Source organism: Parasteatoda tepidariorum, chromosome 8 (genome assembly GCF_982258835.1).
Source record: "Parasteatoda tepidariorum strain Cologne lab strain chromosome 8, Ptep-v5.0, whole genome shotgun sequence".
NCBI lineage: Eukaryota > Metazoa > Arthropoda > Arachnida > Araneae > Theridiidae > Parasteatoda > Parasteatoda tepidariorum.
Genome location: NC_141762.1, coordinates 41564274 through 41587307, shown reverse-complemented (window position 1 = coordinate 41587307; position 23034 = coordinate 41564274). Strand labels below are relative to the sequence as shown.

The following is a 23034-nucleotide window of genomic DNA, read 5'->3' as shown; positions in this document are numbered from 1 at the left end:
AATTTGAAGAGGGAATCAATTGAATAGTTCTGAGATGGAAATTTAAAACTAAAACTTACAATATTAAAATTATGCAGTTTGAGATGAAGTAAAAAGTCATGCAGTGCTGTTGTAATTTTACCGTACCCGAAAAAACCCGGATGGAGTTTTTTTCCTGGAGATACTCACTTGAAAAAAACCAAGTGGGTTTTTTCATGATTGCATTTTATTGTTAACAAGTCAGCTCTAAGTATTGAGTTAATAATACATTGAGATACAAACAACATACGTTGAAACATTTATATTTCTATTACTTCCATATTCTATGCTCAAAAATTTTTAATTAACATTTTTAAAAACATGTATTATTAAGAAGTGGAAATAATGTACTAAGGTATTCTCACAAAAATTTGAGATACTAATTCACAGTCACAATACAATTTGAAATCACTCTCATAACAGGAGACAAAAAAAATTATTAGAATAACAATTTAATGAAATAGGGAAATAATTTATTTATAAAAATGTATTTTAAATAATACTTTTAGAATGTAGCATCTTTTAACTGGTGAAATACATATTCAAACATCTTGCTTTGAATTCCTTGTTGTTGAAATACTAGAGCTTATTATCGAAGCTCTCTTTCATTTTTTTTTACAGTACATGCATATCAAAGGACCTAATAACACAAAAAAGTAATGCAATGTATCATTGAATAGATACATTTTTCAAATTAAAAATTTACTTTGAAAATTGATGTCCTTTATTTGAATTAAAATAATTTATTTCTTTACTTAAACATCTAGCAGTTTTTTTTCCCAACTTTATTCGAAAATGGAATAGATAAATCCTAAAATGGTAATTGAACCCTATTACTCACATTAAAAGTATTATTGCTAATTTATCAATGTAAATGACATACATTGATAATAAAATGTTTTTATAATCATGATTATTAATGGCTTAATTATTAATAAAGTTAATATCATTTATTAATTCAGCAAGACTTAGTCTAAGACTTTAAAAAAATAAACAAAATGATGAAAAATTCAATTAAGTTTGAAAAAACCCAAATAAACACTGAAAAAACCCAATGGGTTAGGGTTTTTTACAACCCTGAAGTCGTGTGTTGAATGTATGTTTTATGATAGTCAATAGTGTATAGATTAATCTTATTATTAATTGGTATTTTAAAAAAAACACACCTTTTATAAATCAAAATTGTGTTTTACTCCACTTGAATGTCACACATTCTGAAAAATCATCCATACACCTATTGTTTAAATATTAATTTCCCACCCGTAAAGGCTATAATTCCTTTTGAATGAATTTTTAATAAGGATTAGAAAAATGTTCATTGCTAATAATCCTAAAACTATAAAATCCTGTCTAAATTAAAATCGTATTGGCCTGTTTTTTTCCCCCCATGAATATTAAATCTGAAAAGAAAATCCATACCTTTATCCAGTAAAAATCCATAGTTCTTAATTCAAACACTTTTAGGTATTATAACCTTTGTTTGTTCAAATTTAATTTTAATTCAAAAAATTTTTTAACAATTTTTAACAATGTAATAGGTTTTTCCTAAGTTTTTAATATCATTGTAATATTAGTTTAAATTTTTTGTTTACTTAATATATTTCTTTCAAATGAATTAAAATAAAATTCCACTTTTTATTTTCAGACCGTGAAGACCAATCTATCCTTTGCACGTAAGTTTTTACAAATTTTCTCTTTGTCCATTAATTCTTAACTTATTTAATTTTTTATTTATTTTAATTAATTATTTTATTTATTTATTTTTGCTGTCTGTTACAGATTTTAACTTTGTGATTAGGAATCTATACTTATTCTTGCATTTTTTATTTGAAATTTAGACTAGATCCATTATGTTTTAAAAAGCTATTATTATTATAAAAATACGTGCTATCAATTTATGGGGTAGAGGATTTGTAATTTTCATTTGATATCAACATAAATTTTTCTATGTTAGCATGTTTTCATTAACAAACATGAATATTTTTTACTAAATTAATAAATTCTCTGAAGAATTGAAAACAACACACTAAAAACACAATTTCATAAGCAAATTATTTTGTAACTGAGGAAATTTTTATGAAGTGTGTAGATATAACTTGTTTAGTGTCACATGAAGGAATGGTAATGTTATGTTAAAATTTTCTTAGAGCTTAATGCAAGAATCAAGATTTGTGTGTGTTAAATAAATCATATTGCTCAAAGTTAAATGCATGTTTTTTTTATTTTATTTTATTTATTTATTTTTTATTTAGGGGTGAATCAGGTGCTGGTAAAACTGAAAACACAAAAAAAGTAATCCAGTACTTAGCATATGTAGCATCATCAAAACCACGTTCATCTTCCCTTCATCATCCTGTAAGTATTTACAGAAAATTTTTAAATATTGCTTCTTTTTTTATGTTTCAAACACATTTACATTTCCTGCATGTCGTGCTATATTCTTTAAATGTACTCAATTTAAATTGCTATTGCTATATTTATAAGGGCTTTGTTGTGTTTTAATCTCTTCAGAAAAATGCTTTAGCTATTATAGACTAATAAAGTACGTTAAGCATGAAAGCTATTTTTCCCTAAGCAATTTTACAATTTAATATTCAAAAATTTAGCAAACATTTAGATAATATATTATTTTCACATTCATTGATATTTAGAATTAAAGTTCATAGATTTTATTTTAGTTTGCTGCATTTATTGTAAGTTTTATAAATATATTCATTTAAAAAGATAAATTAAAATATTTTATTTTCTTAACTAGTAAATTATTTTTAATATTAAATCTTAGTTATTCATGCTTAAATTAATCATGTTTAAATTTTCAAATTTTTTCATGTCCAGCTAGTATGATTGTCAAGTAAAAAATAATGTGGTTTTACAAATTATTGTATAATGTTAGTGATAAATATGATTCTAAAAGTAGAATAAATAATAGGTGATCTAACCTATCTATTTTTGACATTGGATATTGTTGCTACAATTTATCAATCTTTTTCAAGGTTTATTGAAAATTCTTTGATTAAAAGGATCTTAGCAGAGAATCTTAATTCACTAACTTTTACTAAATGAATAAATAAATTCAAAATTACACTAAGGCTATATTTCTTGTTATAAGTTTCATAATTTAGGGACATGACTTTTAAATTTTGTCATAAAATTATTAATCAAATTTATAAAAAAAAAAAGTAAAGCATTCCTGCCACAGTCTATTGTTTGCCAAGAGGGATCCTGGAGGCTAATTTTCAACAATTTTAGTGAACAACAATGGAGAAAATGCGATCACCTTTGAGCACCGACTGCCTTTACATAAAAGAAAATCTGGTACCAATCAATCTGTAACTGTGCAGACTTTATGCCGTCACCGGGGATTTAATCCCAGTTCTTCAATAATTAACAATAGTTTTCAATCATATTCCTATTATGCTAATAATTTTATTTAATTATTATATAACTAAGGGATTTGGGGTTATTTAAAAAAGAAAATGTTTATTTTATACAATTTAAAAGTTAAACTGCTTCGCATCAAGCATAACCATATATTTTTGAATATTTCAACTAAATATATTTCTAAATTTGCTTTATATTACTCATATTCTAAATACATTACTTAAATGTTTTTAATAGTAGATATAACTGGAATGGAATATACTTAAAAATAGTTAAGAGAATTTTATAAAGTAATTCTATAAGTAAATTTTAGTTTTTCACATTTTAGTTGAGAATTCATCTAAACTTAAAAATATGTGTTTTAATCAGGGTTGGGTTTTTGCCGTCAAAAACTGGTTTTTGACACGACAGTGGAAAAACCGCCAAAAACCTACTGCTTTCTTTAATTTATGGCATATAGCAGATAATATATTATTTTCACATAATTGCCTTTATAAATGAATGTTGTAAATGATTGCTATTGATTTTGCAACTATATACATGTATTCTTATGGAAGGATATACATTCATACAGAAATATTGTAATATACTTATTGAAAATAGCAATACTTACTTTTATCATTATAGCTTGATTTGTAAAGGATTCAAAATTTTGCACTTCTTAATTATTAGAAATAAACAAACAAACAAAAAAACTTGGAACTATTAATAAATTCAAGAACTAAAAAGAAGAATTTAAAATTTGGCATTTCTTAAATATTAGAAATAAGCTAAACAAAACTTGTAACTTCTAACAAACTCTAAGTGAAGAATTACTGCTATTTTGTCAAGTGAAAAGCTTTTATTCAGTTAAAAAAGCACATTAAGCAAAACTTAATTACAAACAAAATTACATGTTCAGTAGTCAGGGTCACTGTGCTGAAGCATACCATCGCAAGTGACTAATTTTGCGCATTTTTAATTGCCCAGTCGATTTCTTAGTTTAGTATGGATAAGTCCAAAATTTGAGAATATTCAAAAAAATGTTACCAAATACTTATCAATTATTTTACTAAATACTCAAAATTATTTTTCCAAAACTATGGGTTTTTGACTGTTTTTGACATTTTTGACAGAGGGTTTTTTGACATGACGGTAAAAACCATGGTAAAAACCGTCATGTGTCAAAAACTTGCCAACCCTGGTTTTAATGCATGTTTTAGTTAAGAAGTCATTTATTAAATTAAATATTTGTCTTTTCATTTTAAAAAAAGTAATTGCTGCACTTAGTTTTTAACTTTCTCCTCCTTAACTTTTCTCTCTCTCTCTCTCTCTCTCTCTCTCTCTTTTTTTACCAAAAAAATTTGAATTGCTATATAAATGTTTGAACAACAGTCATTTTTGCACACTTACATGTTATTTTAAATTTGTTTATTTTTATTTATTGCAATTATATAACATATTATATTTGATTATTTTTCTTAATAAAAATCTATTGTTGAAAATCGTTTTGTTAAAGCAAAGAATAACTTACTTGAGACCGTGTTGCTAATTTATTAATTTGTTATATAAAATTTGTATTTTTCTATTTACTCTAATTATTTGTATTTACTCTTAATGTTAATGTGCTTTCTAAGGATGATTTTTACATAATATCACTATTGTTAACACTTTTTTTTTTTTAGTTTTTTTATCTTATTTAAAGTAATGTGTTTTATTTTCCAATGTAGCAAATATAATTAAGAGGTGAGGAAATTTAAACATATATTTCAATACTTGTTTTTATCATTCTTTATCATTAAAATTTAAACTTGCTTTAGTATTCTGTTCTATATTTTCTATATTTTATTTTCAGAATAATTCTCTCACTCCTGCACAAATTATCGTGAGTAGTTTTCTATATCACACATTAATAAATAATGATCTTATATAGATTTTAGTTTTATGATAAATATTTCTGTTATTTATGACTATTTCCTTTGCATGCAGCTGCCATCTGGGGTATGTAATGGATTAAAATTAAAAAGAATTTTTTAAAATTATTTTTTAATGTATGGTAAATTTTTCGTGCTATTGTCTTTGCATAAATTAATGTATATAGATTCATAATTCTTTTCAGGGTGAGCTGGAACAACAATTATTGCAAGCAAATCCAATATTAGAAGCATTTGGAAATGCAAAGACTGTAAAAAACGATAATTCATCTCGTTTTGTAAGCAATATTTTTATCTATTTTTCTCTTGCTATTTTCATTATATCTCACTTCTCTTTCTTTTTTGTTCACATTATTATTATAGGAATGTTTTTTTATATTGCTTTTTTAAATTATATAAAAAAAAGAGAAAATAAAAGTCTTGTCTGAAGTTTAAACATTTCGATAATTTTCAAGTGTTTTGATTTAGATTAATAAGTTTTCCTTTTATTTTATTGTCCCCCCCCCCGTTTAATTAGGTATGAAATATATTGCGTTATTTAATCATTGGTTTTGTTTACATAAGTTAATTTAGGAATTGTAATTATTTTTAAAAAATAAATATGAGAATTTTGTATTTTTTAAACTTGTTTTTCTTGTCTAAACTTGTAAATTTTTTTATTCTTTTAAATGTTATATTTCTACCATTTTTTTTCTCTTTAAAGTTAGGAGTACCTTTCTTTTTTCTCTTACTTTATGCATTACACTTGTTGGTATTGCAGATAAAGTTCGATAAACAAATTTGTAAATTAAAATCCATATTAATAAAAATGTAAAAAAAAAAATATGCAAGAAAATTTTAGCATATATTTTGTAAAGAGGGGAGGAGTGGGGGAAGGAGGGGAGGGCCCAAAAACGGCTATGCTTAGGGCCTACGAAAGGTATAATCCGGCTCTGTGCCTAGGGCCTTCGAAAGGTATAATCCGGCTCTGTATATCAGCGATAAACTGAAGTCAAAATTTTAGAAGCAAGTTGATTTCTTATAGTCTTGATAAAGGCATATTTTTCCCTAGTTATATATTAAGATTTAAGCAACTTTTTCTCTAGCTTCAATTTATATAGGCGCTTTTTTTCTAAGTGCAATAAATATTTAAAAGTTATTAAGCTTTTTTGATTGATTTAAATATTTTTTTTTTTACAACTTATTGCTTCTTATTGACAGAAACTAATTTTTACAATTGTTTAAGCTTTTATAATTGCATGCAAATCTCAATTTCAATTGTTCCTTCAGTGGTAGATATTGCAAAATTGTTCTTATTACAACTTATTATTTAAGCATTATGTAGCTCTGTAATGAATGGAAAATTTTTGATTTTAATGTATTTGATATATTTTTTAAATATTTTAGGGAAAATTTATCAGAATCAATTTTGATGCTTCTGGATTCATAGCTGGTGCCAATATTGAAACATGTATCCTTTTTACATAAAATATATTAAAATATCAAGAGTGTCATAAATTTTAAACAATATTTTACTTGTCAGTGTAGAACATTTTTCTTAATTAATCAATAGATCTTTTAGAGAAATCTCGTGCAATTCGTCAGGCTAAGGATGAGCGTACTTTCCATATATTCTATCAAATGCTTGCTGGTACAACGGAAGAACAGAAAAGTATGTTTTAATAAATGTATAATTTCTTTAAATTAAAATTTAATTTAAGAGATTACATTATTTATTTTTCAATTTTTGTTTGATTTATTCTTTATTTTAAAAAGATATTGATAATGTATCTTTAATATTCTATATATTTTGTCAACTATTAGTTTTTAATGTGCTATAATTACTTTCCATTCTTAATTTATATTTCCTTTTGTACAGTGTTAAATTAAAAACATGTTTTATTTTAATTTGCAGAAGAATTTCTGTTAGAAGATCCTAAAAACTATAGGTTTCTGACTTGTGGAGGATTGGCTGTTCCAGGAGTTGATGATGGTCTTGAATTTCGAAATACTGTTAGTGCTATGTCTATAATGGGTTTATCTCCAGAAGATTTATTTTGTAGGTTTCAACTTTTATTTTTATTATCATACATTTTTTTCTTTTTTAAACTTTAACATTTTATAGTTTTTTAAAATTTCAAGTTTTATGTTTCAAACTAATGAATGTTAAATTTTATATTGCTTGAAAATGTTTTAACTAAAAAACTTTTTTTCTAATTCTGTATTTCTATCACTTAATCGTTTAACAAAAATTATGATGCAAATATTTTGAAATTTATATTTATTTATCAAATGTTATGTTAAGTCTGTATTCTTTGAATTCGCTTTAGACTGTAGTTATTTTAACCTAAATCATTACTGTAAACAAGAATGTCTCTACTACAGAGTTCATAGTTTTTATATTTGCAGTCACAATTGCAAACGCACTAATTTAGCTTTTAAAAACTGCTGGAAAAAATTATAAATTTTTTTATAGGTCCTTTTTTATCCTGTATATTTTTTCAAGCTTTCATTATCTTCTTAATCTTAGCCTTCCCCCCTTTTTTTTTCTTTTAAAGTTACCTCTTAGTTTTCTATGTGGAAGAAAACTTTTGTCTAATAAGCATTGAACTTCTAGTTAGTTATCTTTGAAGATAAGTTTTTTATTTTTCCAAAATCACATTATGAACTTAAATTAACATAATCTTATTTGATAACCAATTGTGATTAATTTGGTATTACCAAAATTTCATTGCTTTGGACTGGCTGTAGTTTGATTCATTTTCCTGTACCTTTTTAGAAATTTGCTTATTTTCAATCCTGAGTTTCGTTGAGACTGAATAAATGGTAATTTGACAGTGACAGGTCTGGGCTATATTATTATATCCCTGACCTGGGCTATTATACATTATTGTAGTGATTGTTTGTAATCTATTAATTGCCGAGTTCTCCCAATTGTCAACAGCTGTGTAATGATTCATATTGTTAGGCATTATTAGTGTAGCTTATGACACTGTTTTGAAGTTTTAGTGGAAATCACCCTAATTGCTAACAGTACATGACTGAAAATATTGTTTTACCTTTTAACAGAAGTGTATACTATATAATGCCTTAATGTTGTCAAACACTTGCCATTACTTTCCTGTATGTAAGTGTGAGATTTGGCTAAGACTGTGAAAAGTTTCTATGTTAATCACAATTTTTTTCCATGTTGTTGTAAAAAATCTATTTCTTATGATTGACATCAGCTAACATAGAAATGGCTTGTTTTGTTTTTTTAAATTTCATTAAACTGCATAGATGTTAGTGCTTATAGTCTAAATTGCCATTGTTAACATATTTTTTATTGATTTTTGTTTATATTTTTTTCCTAATTGTTAAAAATATTCCAGCTATTTTCAAAATACTCTCTTCTGTCCTTTTATTTGGAAACATGGAATTCCAGCAAGAAAGAAATTCTGACCAAGCATTTTTGATGGAAACAACTGTTGCTCAAAAAATAGGCACTCTGTTAGGCTTAAAAGTTACTGACATGACAAGAGCTTTTATAAGACCAAGGATTAAAGTAGGAAGAGATTTTGTGAGCAAAGCACAAACTAAGGAACAGGTAATAAGATACATTCTTTCTGAAATATGTTGTCCTGATTTTTTTCTTTGGTCTACTACTAGGTTTGCCTGAATCACTTAGTTCCTATAGTTGAGAACATAACTCGGATATAGTGGACATTCTGAAAAATACTGCTCTGCCACTCTAAGTCAATATTTTGGGGGAGGCAAATTTCCTTCCCAACAGGATAATTAATCGATTCACACATCAGACTTACGCAACCATGGTTTGAAAAAAAAATTCTTTCAGAAACTAGACCATCCCTTTCAAACTAAAACTATATCTTCCATATTGGCACAACTTTAGTATAGAAATTCAGTAGTCAGCCAAATTTACCATCTTCACTGCCTGATCATATTTCAGCTTTGTTGAATGCCTGGATGTAAATTTTTATGGCCACTTGTCAAAATGATAGTAACTGGTTTAAGAACTATCATCGATGCAAACAAGGGGACTAGCATGTTATTAAAATGTTGCTAAAGACTTTCCAAATCTGAAGTTCTAGGTGTTCGAATACCTTTGACCAGATATTACACTCACCTAGTAATGCTGATGCAATTTAAAAACTCTATATCTTTTTAATGCTAAGAGCAGTATAAATACTTATTTAATATAACCTCTTTAGCAGATAATTCATTTACACGTGTTGTTGGGCATAAAAGTAACAAATTATTTTATGTTGATTTAAAATTCAATAAATATTCTTTAATTACCAATTATATGAATTAAGTTATAGAATAATATAACTAAATATTGTAAACATAAATTAAATTTTCCTGCTCTATGAAAATCTTTTATTGATAGGTTGTTGTTGCTTTCTTTTTGTCTGAGAAAAATTTTTAAGAATATGATGGTATTTAAATTATTCAAGGAGTGGTACCTAGTTGTCAGAAGAATAAAGGTTTAATTAAATATTTTTAGAAGTTTGCATCCAGTTTGTAGTTAATAATCATTTTAAAATTTTAAGTTTTAATTGTTTTAGATATTTTGTCATATTTTGAGTTGAAGTATACATTTATTATCAGAATTTTGTAATTAAAATTATTCTTGATTTCTTTTAAATTTCTTAAAGTTTCTCATGGCATTTTTTTTAAAAGTAAAAATAAGAACTTTTATTACCTTTTTTGATTTTGCTGTTTTATAGGCTGAATTTTCTGTGGAAGCTATAGCTAAAGCATGCTATGAGAGATTATTTAGGTGGCTAGTTAATCGAATAAACCGTTCTCTTGATCGAACGAAACGACAAGGAGCCTCTTTTATTGGTATACTTGATATTGCTGGATTTGAAATATTTGAAGTGAGTTACTATTTTGTTATCTATGTCTATATATTTTTAATGATAAGTTTCGAAATTTTCAATTATAAGTTACTGTTGATTTAATATTCTTTATGTTTTAAGATATAAATTATATTGGACCAGTCTCAAATACAATTGCGTTGAATTATTAGCAAGTACAAAGCAAACTTTTATTAATGAAGTTTCATTTAAAGTATCAAAAATAAAGATCCAAAACTTTTGCCTAATTTTCAGTGATGTTTTTAATACTTTCTTTGAAAAATGGAAATCAATATTTTCGATGTATATATTTATATATATATTGATAAAAATTATTTTTTATAATAAGAATGATATACTTCATTCAGAGTTTATTAATTAATTTTATAATTGTCCAGAGTTTTAATGCACTATATTTTGTATGTTTTAAGCTATTTATTTATCTAATAGTAATTTACTCTTTCAATAATCTAATAAAATCCAAATGTAAACTGCTGTAATGCCTTTCAGTCAATTTTCTTTGCTTTCTTTCTTTAGTTAAACTCATTTGAACAGCTATGTATAAACTACACAAACGAAAAGCTGCAGCAACTGTTTAATCATACTATGTTTGTATTGGAACAAGAAGAATATCAAAGAGAAGGCATAGAGTGGAAATTTATAGATTTTGGTCTTGATTTACAACCAACTATTGATCTAATAGAAAAAGTATGTTGTTTTATCAAGTAATCTTTTATTAATGCTATGAGCTTTTAAAATCTTAATTATTCTATTACTATCTGTAACCTATATCTTATAATAACAAATGTTTAGTATTTATTTAATTTATGATCTTTATTTTCACTTCTGTTATTATTGATTTTAAAAGCAACTAGGAAAAAAAATGAGCAACACTATCATAGTGTATTGAAAAGATTCCGTTATTTTAGATAAATCATTTTTAGGTCATATGACTACCAACAGCTGTATCAAAAAAATTATATATTATCAAAGGATCTATACTGAAACAGACTGATATTCAAAAGGAATAAAATATAATAAAATTTCCTTTATTTTCAAAAGGAAACTTAGTATTTTTCCTAATCCAAAGTTATCTGCCAACAGATATTGGGAGTACAAATTAGTTCGGTCCATTTTCAAAAGATGGCTCTGGCTGTTATGAATGTTTCATAGTGACAGCTAGTTTCAGTGGTTTCAGAGATTAGACATCCTTCAATAATATTCAGTTTATATCGTTTTGAGTTTCATAAAAAAATCCTGTTTTTTGCTGTGTTGAATGTGTCAAACTTTGTCTTAACTAAGCAGCATTTGCGGGAGGTTTTATGTTTCTGCTTTAATTGGAAGAAAAGTGCAGTTGAAGTGCATCGAATTCTTGTAAAAGTTTATGGTGATAATGCTTCAACTGATAAATCATGTAGGGAATGGTTTCAATGTTTCAAGAATGGTGAAAGAAGAATGATAAATGGGGAAAGGTGAATGGTGTTGTATACTATGAGCTGCTACAACCTGGCGATTCTATTGCTGGCGATCGCCGTAGGCTGCAATTGATTCGTTTGAGTCGTGCATTATGAGAAAAACGGCCGGAATACGAGCAAAGACATGACAAAGTTATTCTTCTGCGTGATAACAGCCTGCCTAATGTAGGAAAAGTCGTAAAAAATTATTTGGAAACGTTCAAGTGGGATATTTTACCACACCCACCGTATTCATCGAACATTGCTCCTTCTGATAACTGGTTGTTCTGACGAATGCAGCACGATTTGGCAGGTCACCGGTTCACTTTATTCGCAGAAATCAAAAATTGACCCCTAACTTGAATTACCTCATAAGGCGAGACATAATTTCGAGATGGAATTCGAAAATTGCCTGAGAGATGGGAAAAAGAAGTAGCCAGCGATGGACAATACTTTGATTAATCTGTTCATTCATTTTGTTCAAAAATAAATGCATTTTCGACCACAAAAAAAAAAAAAAAAAAAAAAAAAAAAACTGACCGAACTAATTTGTACTCTCAATATTTTTCAACAGAATTCACAATAGCTACAAGATTTCAATATTTTATAATTAACCAATATAAGTTCCATGTTCTCATGACTGCCCCACCTCATATCAGTGTTTTTGTTGAAATTATACTCTCTCATGACTATAATGTTTCAGTAATGTCGTAAAATTTACTAAGTACTTTTTTTCTTTCTTTGTGAGTTTTATGGACCCATTAATGCAAATGAAACTTTTCACACAATTCTTACTGATTCAAAATTTTCACCACTCTTCAACTCTCTGGTTTCCGGGATCTTAATTTCCCTAGCTCCCTTTGTTGAAGCCGGTATGTATGTAGTAATAGTAGCGCCACCTACATTAATTAAAAAAAGTTACTTCCTTGTTGGATTTCATTGCGTCTTGAGATAGACCAATGCGATGTTCCTAATAAACGCATATTAATAATTAATCCACCATTTATTGCTTTTGTTGTTGTTTATCTAAAATCAGATCGACATTATCTTTATGAGCTTGTAATATACGAACCACGCAAACCTGCAAACGCAATCAAATACAAAATATCATCACCCTTAGATTGCCAAAATGCTCAAGAATTTGTTTGCTAACTATCTTCCCCTCTTTCTCTGCAAGCTATGATAGTCAACTTACCTTAACAATGGGAAATGCAAAGGAGTTGAAACTGGAGACTTTTCAGGGATGCACAAGAGTTGTATTAGAAAAAAAATTGTTGCTTTCTGATTTCTTTTACTTTGACTGACTTGTTTTGCTGTTGAGAAATAACAAGGGAAAATATTTAGTTTTAGTATAGCTTTTTATGCAATTATGGGATGAAGAACAGCAGTCAATTATTGCTTAATAAGGGATATTTAACTTTTTTTCTGTAAAATAATTTAGTTTTACTGAGTTTTATTTCTATAAGTGGAATGTTCCATTATCTGTCATTTTGGCTAATGTTTTTGTAAAAAAAAAATTTAGATAATGGAGTTTCTTTTTTAAGTTCAATCCTCAAATGTTTAAAAGTCTTATACGTAAAATGCCTTTCTTGTTATTTTTTTTTACAGCCAATGGGAGTTCTTGCCCTTTTAGATGAAGAATGTTGGTTTCCTAAAGCTACTGTCAAAACCTTTGTAGATAAGCTTGATACATCACATGCTGTTCACCCTAAGTATATCAAATCGGATTTTAGAGCAAATGCTGATTTCAGTATCATACATTATGCTGGCAAGGTATGTATTGTTTGCTTTAGATTTAGTTTTTGAACTGTGTGAACATCAATAACTGTTGCATTTCTCTCTTAGGTTGATTATTCTGCTGATAAATGGCTTCTTAAGAATATGGATCCACTGAATGAAAATATTGTGTCATTACTCCAGAATTCAACTGACCCATTTGTGGTGTATATTTGGAAAGATGGTAAGTAAAGGCTTTTCAGTTATATTTATTTTTTTGATAAATATGCATTGCTTATCTAGTTAGTTTAATAACTGGCCCTACATAATTTTTTGTTAACTAATTCTATGATTCTACTAAACAGTTTTTGAATTTTATTGAGGCAAACATAAATTGTCTCTTCAAAGGGATCAATGGAAATAGAGTTTCTTGGAAATGAAGTGTCAGAAATGGCTGTTTGGTTAACTTTTATTTGAAGATGAAAAATTTTTTTTTCCTAAAAGACATTCTTTTCCTCATCCTTTTTTATATAGATATTGTGGCTTGCCCGGAAAAGAAGTTATCTACTTATTTTATACTTTGAGTTTGTGATGTCCCTCCAAATGTTGAGGCAAGAGCAAGATGGACATTTTTTCTGTTTTTGTATTATTCATTGTAAAACTTTTATAAAATTTTTGTTTAATGAAATCTTTTTTTATTTATTATTGAGATTAAATGTGCTCTTTACGGTAACGAAGTATTTGAGTTTAAAAATATTACATTTTGTTATATTTCTAGAAATTTTCTTAAATAAATTGCATCAGTTGGATTAATATAAATTACAAAAGCTTTTTTTTTCTTTTTGACGAAATTTTTATTTTTAGCAGCTATAGCTTGATATAAAAATTTATAAAATTCTAACCTCATATTTCTCATAACTTTTCGATGACTCTTTTTGTAGCTGAAATTGTTGGAATGGCTGCAGCCACTATGGGTGATACTCAGTTTGGTGCTAGAACTCGAAAAGGCATGTTTAGAACAGTTAGTCAACTGTACAAAGAACAATTAGCTAAGTTAATGGCTACTCTGCGCAATACTAATCCAAATTTTGTGCGATGTATCATTCCTAACCATGAAAAAAGGGTAAGTGTTTCTCTTACTATCTTAAAGCATAATAAATATTTCTTCTGCACTATAAGATATCGATGTATTCAAGCTAAAGATTAGACATTTTATAGAAAGAAAATGCTATGATTTTGACAAAAAATATATCTTTCAATTTAGAAATTTTTTTTTCTGGGTTTAGTGTTAGGTTGAAAAGTTTTAAAGTTTTTGGAATTGATATTATGTTTTTACTTATTTTTCATAATGTTAAAGTTTTACTTGATGATTAAGAACTCATTAAATTTGTTGATTAATAAAAACTATTTTAATACTCCTAAGACTAGATTTGTTCAAAAAATAGAATGATTTATTTATCTATTTTTTTTAAAAACTTTTTATTCTAACTTCTTAATTCTTTAAACCAAAGGCTGTTTCAACAGTTAAAAATAAACACAGCCACTAAAGGTATAATACCTGGAAACCAGTAAATAAAGTGGTTAATAAATATTTCATTGTAAACAATTTTAGCATTTAGAGTGGTAGGTAATTTAAAATTGACAATAAAAGTTTATTGTATTTAATATTTTTGATTCAGGTTAACGATCATTTTCAATGTTAAATTTTTTTTTTTAAATTTCATTTTTTTAATGATTAAAAAATAGCATTCAGGTAAAATTCAAGTAAACGGTCACCAAAATTTAAATAAACTTAAGTATAAGAAAATTTTAATATAATTTTAAAAGCAAATTGTTTAATGTAAGAGCATGTATTTTTAAATATAATAAAATTCAGAATTCTGAACGAATAGCAATAAGTGTTTAAATTCCGAATTTTCTTTTAGCATACTCTATTATAAATTCAGTCATTAAACATTATTTTTAATATTAAAAACATAACCTTTTCCAAAAATACACATTACTAGTCTTTTTATTTGATTTTAACTTCTTTTTTTTTGTTGTGGTTTATATTTTTAAGTTTTTTATTGTCGAATGTTCTACTGTATACTTTTTTTTTTAATGAGTGAAAGATTTTATTGAGGCTTTTTGTTGTGCTACTCTGATATTAAGTTGTATATTGATAATATTTGAAATGTCTGTGATACTAATTTATATTAAAATTGATGCTGGTATTTAATTTTTGATTCTTTTATTATTTGGGCATAAAAATAAATTGTATTTTTTTTCTAAGAGTAAGTTTATTTCAAAAATAATTAGTAGTGATAATTGAAAATGTTTATTTTGTATATAATCTTACTCTTAAAATTTCAAAGTAAAGAATGTTATTTTTGGATGTAGATATATTAAGAAGGCAGTAAAATAATTATGTTTATACATAAATCTATTAAAGATTAAAATCAATTGTGTTTGCAAATAAAGCTTAACTTTTTATATTATTCTGTGGTATATTCTTCTAACTATTGGTTATTTTAAACATAATACAAATTTTCCAGAAATTTTTACCTAGTTCGTTGTTGCTGTTAGACTTTTGAAGCAAGTCACTGTTTCTAATATAGAAAACTTTGTACCACTGTATTTAAATTAACATTTAGCTTATCTATTCTAAAAACAATTTTTGTTTATTGTTGAATGAATTTTTAGGCTGGAAAAATCGATGCTTTGCTTGTGTTGGATCAATTAAGATGTAATGGTGTATTAGAAGGAATTCGAATATGTCGACAAGGTTTTCCTAATCGAATTGCATTCCAAGAGTTTAGACAGAGGTAATTTTTAGCTTTTTTTCACTTAAAAACGCTATATTTGTAAATGTTTTTTGCTTTGTTTCAATTTAATATCATGATTTAATTCCCTTTTGCTATTAAATTTGAAGCATTTTCTGTCAATGACTTTTTCTTTCTGCTAATTTTCTTTGAAAAAAATAAAACAGGAATCTGTTACACAAAATATTATATATTTTACCATTCTCTTTCAACTTCTAGTTAAACTGAGGAGGATGCTTGTAATTTTATATTCATGTAGTACTCATTTGTTTTTTTATTATTGTTGTTTAACTCAAAATCAATTTTCATTATCGAGCAGTGGACTATTAATATAGTTTTTAGATCTTATACAGGGACTGCGGTAAAAGTAATGAGAATCATTCTTTACAGTAGTTGCAATGTAATGCAGCACATGTTAAGTGAATGGGAGTAATAGTAATAAAAAAGAGATTTAACTCAGTCATCTATTATCTCTGGGAAGGTCAGTATCTCAGACTAGTTGAAAAATTTCCTGAGTAGCTTCATGAGTCCTGATACACAGAAAATTTACTATGCCATCTCACTTTGTGTTAAACAATAGTTGACACAATATGTTTTAAAATGCTCAAGAATATATGGAAGATAAGGAGTGCTCCAGGGTGCCCTCCATATCAAAAATTAAATACACCGTATAAATGCTGTTCAGGATTCTGATTGGACATATCTAAGATAAATTGCTGATGAGCATGGCCTTAGTAAAAGCGATCTGCCTCAAATCGTTTTTGGAATTTATTACATGATATCTGTTGGCATGTATTGTTAGTAAAGGATTTCGAAAAAAAATTCATGACACTTCCGTCCTTCGTAGACTTAGTTTGTCATTCACTTTTTTTTCTTCTTCTTTCTCAAAAACACCGAAAGAGATAGGAAAATGATATAAATCATTCCCAAGAGTTAGTTGTCCATTGAAGAATTAATTATTTTTATCCTTCCCAATTCACCGTCTTGGAAATGATATAAATCATTCCCAAGACTGTGACACAAGTCCTAAGGAACATTCTGGTAGGATACTTTATAAATTGCTTGAAACAATGGCAGAAATGTTCAAAGAGCATATGTTGAAGATTTGAGCATATTTGCAAAAATTTTCAATTAAGTATTTTTTATCCAACACGCCAGTCTTACTACTTCTGGGACAGACCTTGTAAATTTCATTAATTCCAGTTGTAATATTTTCAATTATTTTTATAAAGTCAGAAATTTTTTTCTAATCTTGCAGTTGCCACTAATGATACTTGGCTATTTGACAATAATTGTTATTATTGTTTTTGCTATTTAAAATTCTTTTGTTTTCATATTCATAACAAATTTTAGAGTTTTTTTTTAACACATTATCCAAATTATTCTGTAATTTTATGTCAAGTGTTTCTTTTCAATTTAAAAAGTAAATTAATTTCTTGTTCCTTGAATGTACTGCTATTTATTTAATGACTTTAACAAGGAATATAAATGATTTACAAAACCAGAGCAATGTAAAATTTATGTGTGAACTGTGCATTTCTGATCTGAAATAATATTTTTTATGAATATTTTAGATATCTAAATCATATTAAGTTATATTACGGTTAATACTCATTTTACACATTATTTTAATTAGTATACTTTTTTTTGGGAAATTTTTTAAGTCTAGTTAATATATTTTTTTTAGGTATGAACTACTTACCCCAAATGCAATACCTAAAGGTTTCATGGATGGAAAATTAGCTTGTGAGAAAATGGTATAGTATAATATTTAGTTTTTAAACTTTTTATTTTTTATTTTCCATTAATCCTTTAGAAATTTAATTAGCTGCATAGTGGCATACATAGACTTATGTGCGCCTTTCTACTTGATTTACTAGTATGCCCTATGTTAGGGGTGCACAACCTTTTTGAGTGAAGGGCCACATGTGCAGCAGATTGACTAATGAAGGGCCGCATGCCAAAAAACATATAAAGTATTTAGACAAACATATTCATAGCAATTTTAGATAGTAATTGTTATAAAAACATTGTTGTAACCACTAAATTCTTTTTCTAAGTTAACCTTGTAATATCTTAGCATAAAATTAAATACTTTTAAATGTTTAAAGTTAAAAACTTCTAAACTAAGAAAAAACTGAGCCTTCTAAGAAAAAACAGAATCAGTTAATCAGAAGAAAATTTAGATAAATTGAAATAATTAAAAAACTATGGGAAAATACATGCTTTTTAAAAGTCATATTACATAATACATAAGTCCATTTTAACATAAATTTTAACTTTAAAAAATTTGTTCATAGAAAAAAATTTTAAAAAAATGTTCTAGTTATTAAAATAAATACAAGTTAAATACTTTGATTTAAAGAAAGTTTATAGGGTTAAAAATGATAAAAATTGAAACAAAACCCCATCTGCGGAAAATAAGATTTAGCATTTAGAAGGGGAATATACTTAAACTTTAAAACATTTATTTTAAATTAATGATAGGAAATAGGGGCAGAGAGAGGGAAGAAAGAAAGAAAGCATTAATCTTGAATAAACTATTTTCCTTAATAATAAAAAACTATTAAGATACTTGTTTAAAAATTTTTATGGCGAATATTTTTTTAACATGACACTTTCTATTTACAATTAATACACATATGCATAAACAATTAGTAACATTTACATTACTTAACGAAACTTATTTTGATTATATTTTTTACTGTTAAAATTTAATGATATACAAATCATTTCCCAGCGTACAATCATGAATGATATGAAATGGTGGAAGTATAGCATAAGAAAATGGTTAAAAAAATTTCTTAATGGTTATCCTGTAATTTGCAAAATTTTTAAATATTGGGATAATTTTATTCATCATGCTTTTTCGAGCCATTAAATGAATTTGTTAAAAGAATGCTCTGTAATTTTGAACAGGCCAAATTTATTCTGGAAAACAGTCTTATGACAGAAGCTGTTGTTGTGGGTAGTATTAAATTAGGGCAAAAAACTTAAGCACTTTTGGAATTCGTCCTAGATGGTGTTCTTCATTTCCATATTTTTAAATCACGTGAATACAAATAGCGATGTGTTATTTTATAATTGCCTAAATACTAATTGTTATGTGTGCTTTTTAAATTGCGCAAATATAAAACGCAATGTGTGATTTTCAAATTGCGTGAATACGAATTGAGATGCACAATTTTAAATTGCGAAAAGACTACTCACAGCGCATGATTTTTAAAATGTGTGTATATGAATCGCGATATATGGTTTTTAAATCGCGTGAATATGAATCGCGATGGATGATTTTTAAATCTCGTTACTTTTAATGCGCTGCGCAATTTTAAGATCGCGTAAATACGAATTACGATGTGTGAATTTTAAATTATGCGAAGAATTAAAACGTATGATTTTTAAAACGTATAAATACGAATCTCGACATGTGATTTTTAAATCATGTAACAACAAAAAGAATAGGTTGAGTGTGTGATGCTAACTTGCACTTGTTCATGGGACTAAAGAAATATACACGTGTTTTGAATTATTTTTTAACAAAGGGGAACGCGTTTAATAGAAATGTACACAACTTGTTTTTATTCTTCATTTTTATTCTTTTTAGGAAGGTATCGATTTTGCTAAAATACATAATTACTTTTTAAGTTCCAAAAAAAAATTAAAACAGTATCGAATTTTAAGAGTTGTAATATTGTGCTAAAATATCAGGATATTCTAAATTACAAAGTAAAAAGACGTTCGAAAAACCTCTTATATTTATGTAAAAATCGACACAAATACAGCACATAAAAAGTAATTATTTTAATGCGCAATTCAAAACTCGCGTGCTGTCAAATTATATGAAAAATATCAATTTTTTTTAAATCACGGGTAAAAAGTGTAGTAATAACTACAAAGGAAATTATCAAAATACCTTTATATTTGCGGTGAAATTGGTGTAAATAAAACGCGTCAAAATTTTATGTATTTAAATGCGAAATTAAAGTATCAAAATAGCGTATAAAAAATATCGGACTTTCAAAATCTTGTAGAGATGTGTAACAATAATTGCCAAAATAACGATTGAAAAATAATTTGATTTGCAATAAAATTGGCACAAATAAACCACGTCAAAAAATGGTTATCTAAATGAAATGAGCGATTATTTAATCGCGATTCGTAATAATATCGTGCCAAAATATCAAAATTTTAAACACCATGCGGAAATGCGTAGCAACAACTGCCGAAAAAGATTAGATTTTTCATGAAGTTTGCACAAATAAAGCGTTTCATAACTTTTTAAAAATCGCGATTTCAGAAAATACGTGAAAATGGGCAGCAATAACTACCGGAAAGTCATTGAATTTACGATAAAATCGGAGCACTCGAAGAGAGTCAAAAGTAGTAACTAAAATTAGAAATTCGTATATCGTAATAATGATGTGTTCAAAATAATGGTATTTTCAAAACTATGCCTAAATCTGTAGAGGTAACCATCGAAAAAAAACGATCGAAAACTACATTGAGTGAAATTGGGTGCGTCAAAAACTTAAATGCGTAAATTTCAAATTTCCGAATTTTTTTTTATTTAAAAAAAAATTTATAATTTTTTTTTATTTTGTTCAGATTGCGGTAGCGGGCCGCACATTGAGGGTTGGCGGGCCGCATTTGGCCCGCGGGCCGCAGGTTGTGCACCCCTACCCTATGTTTTATCCTTAAAAAATTAAAATTATAATATGAAACATAAACACTATGGTAAAGAGACATAGGTATTTATAATCATTAATTTAAGATAATAAAAATCATAATTGAAATGAAAAGCAAAATTTCGAAAACATACTGAATTATAACATTGTTTATCACTGAAATGAAATTAATTTTAATAATGCAAGAAAATAACTCACTATTTTACAATAATTGTATTCAAAATTTAGTTAAGGGTTATTGTTATTTATAATGTGAATTTTAAAGATGGTGTATAAAAAATATTTTATTAGTGTTAACTTTTCTGGAGCATGTTTCCTCAAACCTCATGGGACCCCCACTGCAAGAATTGTGTTCTATTTACATCATTGAGGCTGCGCCATAAATCATTTTTTGATTTATATGGAGTTTAAAAATTAGGTGTTTTTCTTGAAAGAATGAGCTTTGTCCAAATTATTTTATCTGGGAGTAAATATTTAATTCTTAAGAATTCAAAATAAATTGTAACAACCTGTGAAAAAAATATGAATTATGTAATAAGTTTTGCACATTAAGGTATTTTTTATTATATTTTTAAGATATATGTTCTAGTTCAGTGTTTTCCAACTGGCGGTCCGGGGGCTGCATCCGGCCTGCGAAGCCTTATTTTGTGGCCTGCGAACTAAAATATATTAGTTGTCATTTTTTGCGGACAATTTTCGTAAAAAATCTATGTGGGCTTAAAATACTTTTCTCGAGAATAAAAACCTAATTTCTTCGTTTCTGTGAAATTTAACATACCAACTTAACAAAGCAAATATATTGAACCTGGTAATGTATCCAGAAATAAGGCTGCTTAGATGTAGGATGTTCTCCTTGAACAGTTGACCTCAAATGATGCTGTTGAAAGTATAACTTGGATGTACCACAAACTAATGAAACTAATAATCTTTATTAAAATACTTAGTTGCTAAGACTCAGTTTGATATCAGTTAGAATTTTTGATAGAATTAAACTGAGTTATTTGTTATTTCAGATATATGCATTAGATTTGGATCCTAACTTATATAGAATTGGACAAAGTAAAATCTTTTTCCGAGCTGGAGTTTTGGCTCATTTGGAGGAAGAAAGGGATTATAAAATATCTGATTTAGTAATACAGTTTCAAGCGTTTTGTCGAGGCAATTTGGCAAGAAGGTATAAACATACTTATTCATAAAAATTAATTTTAGTGCAATTTATTTTCAAAGTTAATGTGGTAATTTCATTTCAGGAACTTTCATAAACGTTTGCAACAACTTAATGCCATTCGAATCATTCAGAGAAATTGTGCTGCTTATTTAAAATTAAGAAATTGGTCATGGTGGCGTCTTTATACAAAGGTAATTTGAGTTAAAAATTTTATTATTTATTAACATCATACTGTTATAAATTTATCTATCATAATTTTCTTTGGGATCTTAAAACTAATTTTTCAGTTTAGTTGTTAAGTTTCATTATTTATAAAAACTAAATTTTTTAACTATTTTTGCTTAGTTATTTTTAATTTTGTTTTAATCATTTATTGGCTACTGTTTTGTATATGAGGGTGAATAGTTGTAATTATTGCTAGGTTTACTACAAATTATTTTTTATTATGTAAAAGAAAATTTCAATGTTACTTTATAAATATAATATGGCAAGTATTATGGTTGATTAGATAAATGTAGTGATCCACTGACAAAATGAAAAAGAAAAGTCCATACATTTTTAATATTTTATTTTTTTATAAAAACCAATTTGTTCTAAATTTAAGGTGAAACCATTACTGCAAGTTACAAAACAAGAAGAGAAACTCAGTGCTAAGGAGGATGAGTTGCGACAAGTAAAAGAAAAAATGGAGAAAGCTGAAACGGAAGTTGGTGAATTAGAAAAAAAGCTTCTACAAGTAATTTTTTTTATTACCTTTTAAACTGTGTAACCTGATATTTTAGTATTCTATGATTAATTATTATCAGAGCTAAATATAAGATATTATTTAGCAATGTACCATATAAATTTTTGTTTCAAATCTGTATGTCTTTAAGTCTATATCTGAAACAGTTCAGGTATTAATTGTTAATCAGAAAAAGAATTTCACCTAAAAGAGTGAAAAAATTATTGAAGCATTATATTGTAAGAATTGTAAATACACGCTCTACAACAACTGGCATGCATATGCACATTATATCTGTTGTGGCTTAAGTCTGTCTTGTTGGTTGAGGCGTTG

The 23034-nt window shown here is 26.8% G+C and overlaps 1 protein-coding gene across 2 annotated transcripts in view; it reads left to right on the top strand.

The window, feature by feature from the left end:
• The window catches only part of LOC107457041 (uncharacterized), an 83089-nt gene that overhangs the window by 30113 nt on the left and 29942 nt on the right, over positions 1-23034 (top strand). The window contains exons 3-20 of one of the 2 annotated variants that reach the window (XM_016075081.4): positions 1664-1691; positions 2271-2373; positions 5234-5263; positions 5498-5590; positions 6699-6762; positions 6865-6963; positions 7207-7350; positions 8663-8877; positions 10022-10174; positions 10691-10861; positions 13216-13380; positions 13453-13567; positions 14265-14446; positions 16006-16127; positions 17812-17881; positions 21823-21983; positions 22060-22168; positions 22582-22713. In XM_016075081.4, the coding sequence (XP_015930567.1) occupies positions 1664-1691; positions 2271-2373; positions 5234-5263; positions 5498-5590; positions 6699-6762; positions 6865-6963; positions 7207-7350; positions 8663-8877; positions 10022-10174; positions 10691-10861; positions 13216-13380; positions 13453-13567; positions 14265-14446; positions 16006-16127; positions 17812-17881; positions 21823-21983; positions 22060-22168; positions 22582-22713 (2156 nt within the window). The remainder of the gene's footprint in view (positions 1-1663; positions 1692-2270; positions 2374-5233; positions 5264-5497; positions 5591-6698; positions 6763-6864; positions 6964-7206; positions 7351-8662; positions 8878-10021; positions 10175-10690; positions 10862-13215; positions 13381-13452; positions 13568-14264; positions 14447-16005; positions 16128-17811; positions 17882-21822; positions 21984-22059; positions 22169-22581; positions 22714-23034) is intronic. The other variant, XM_016075089.4, reaches the window with a different exon arrangement.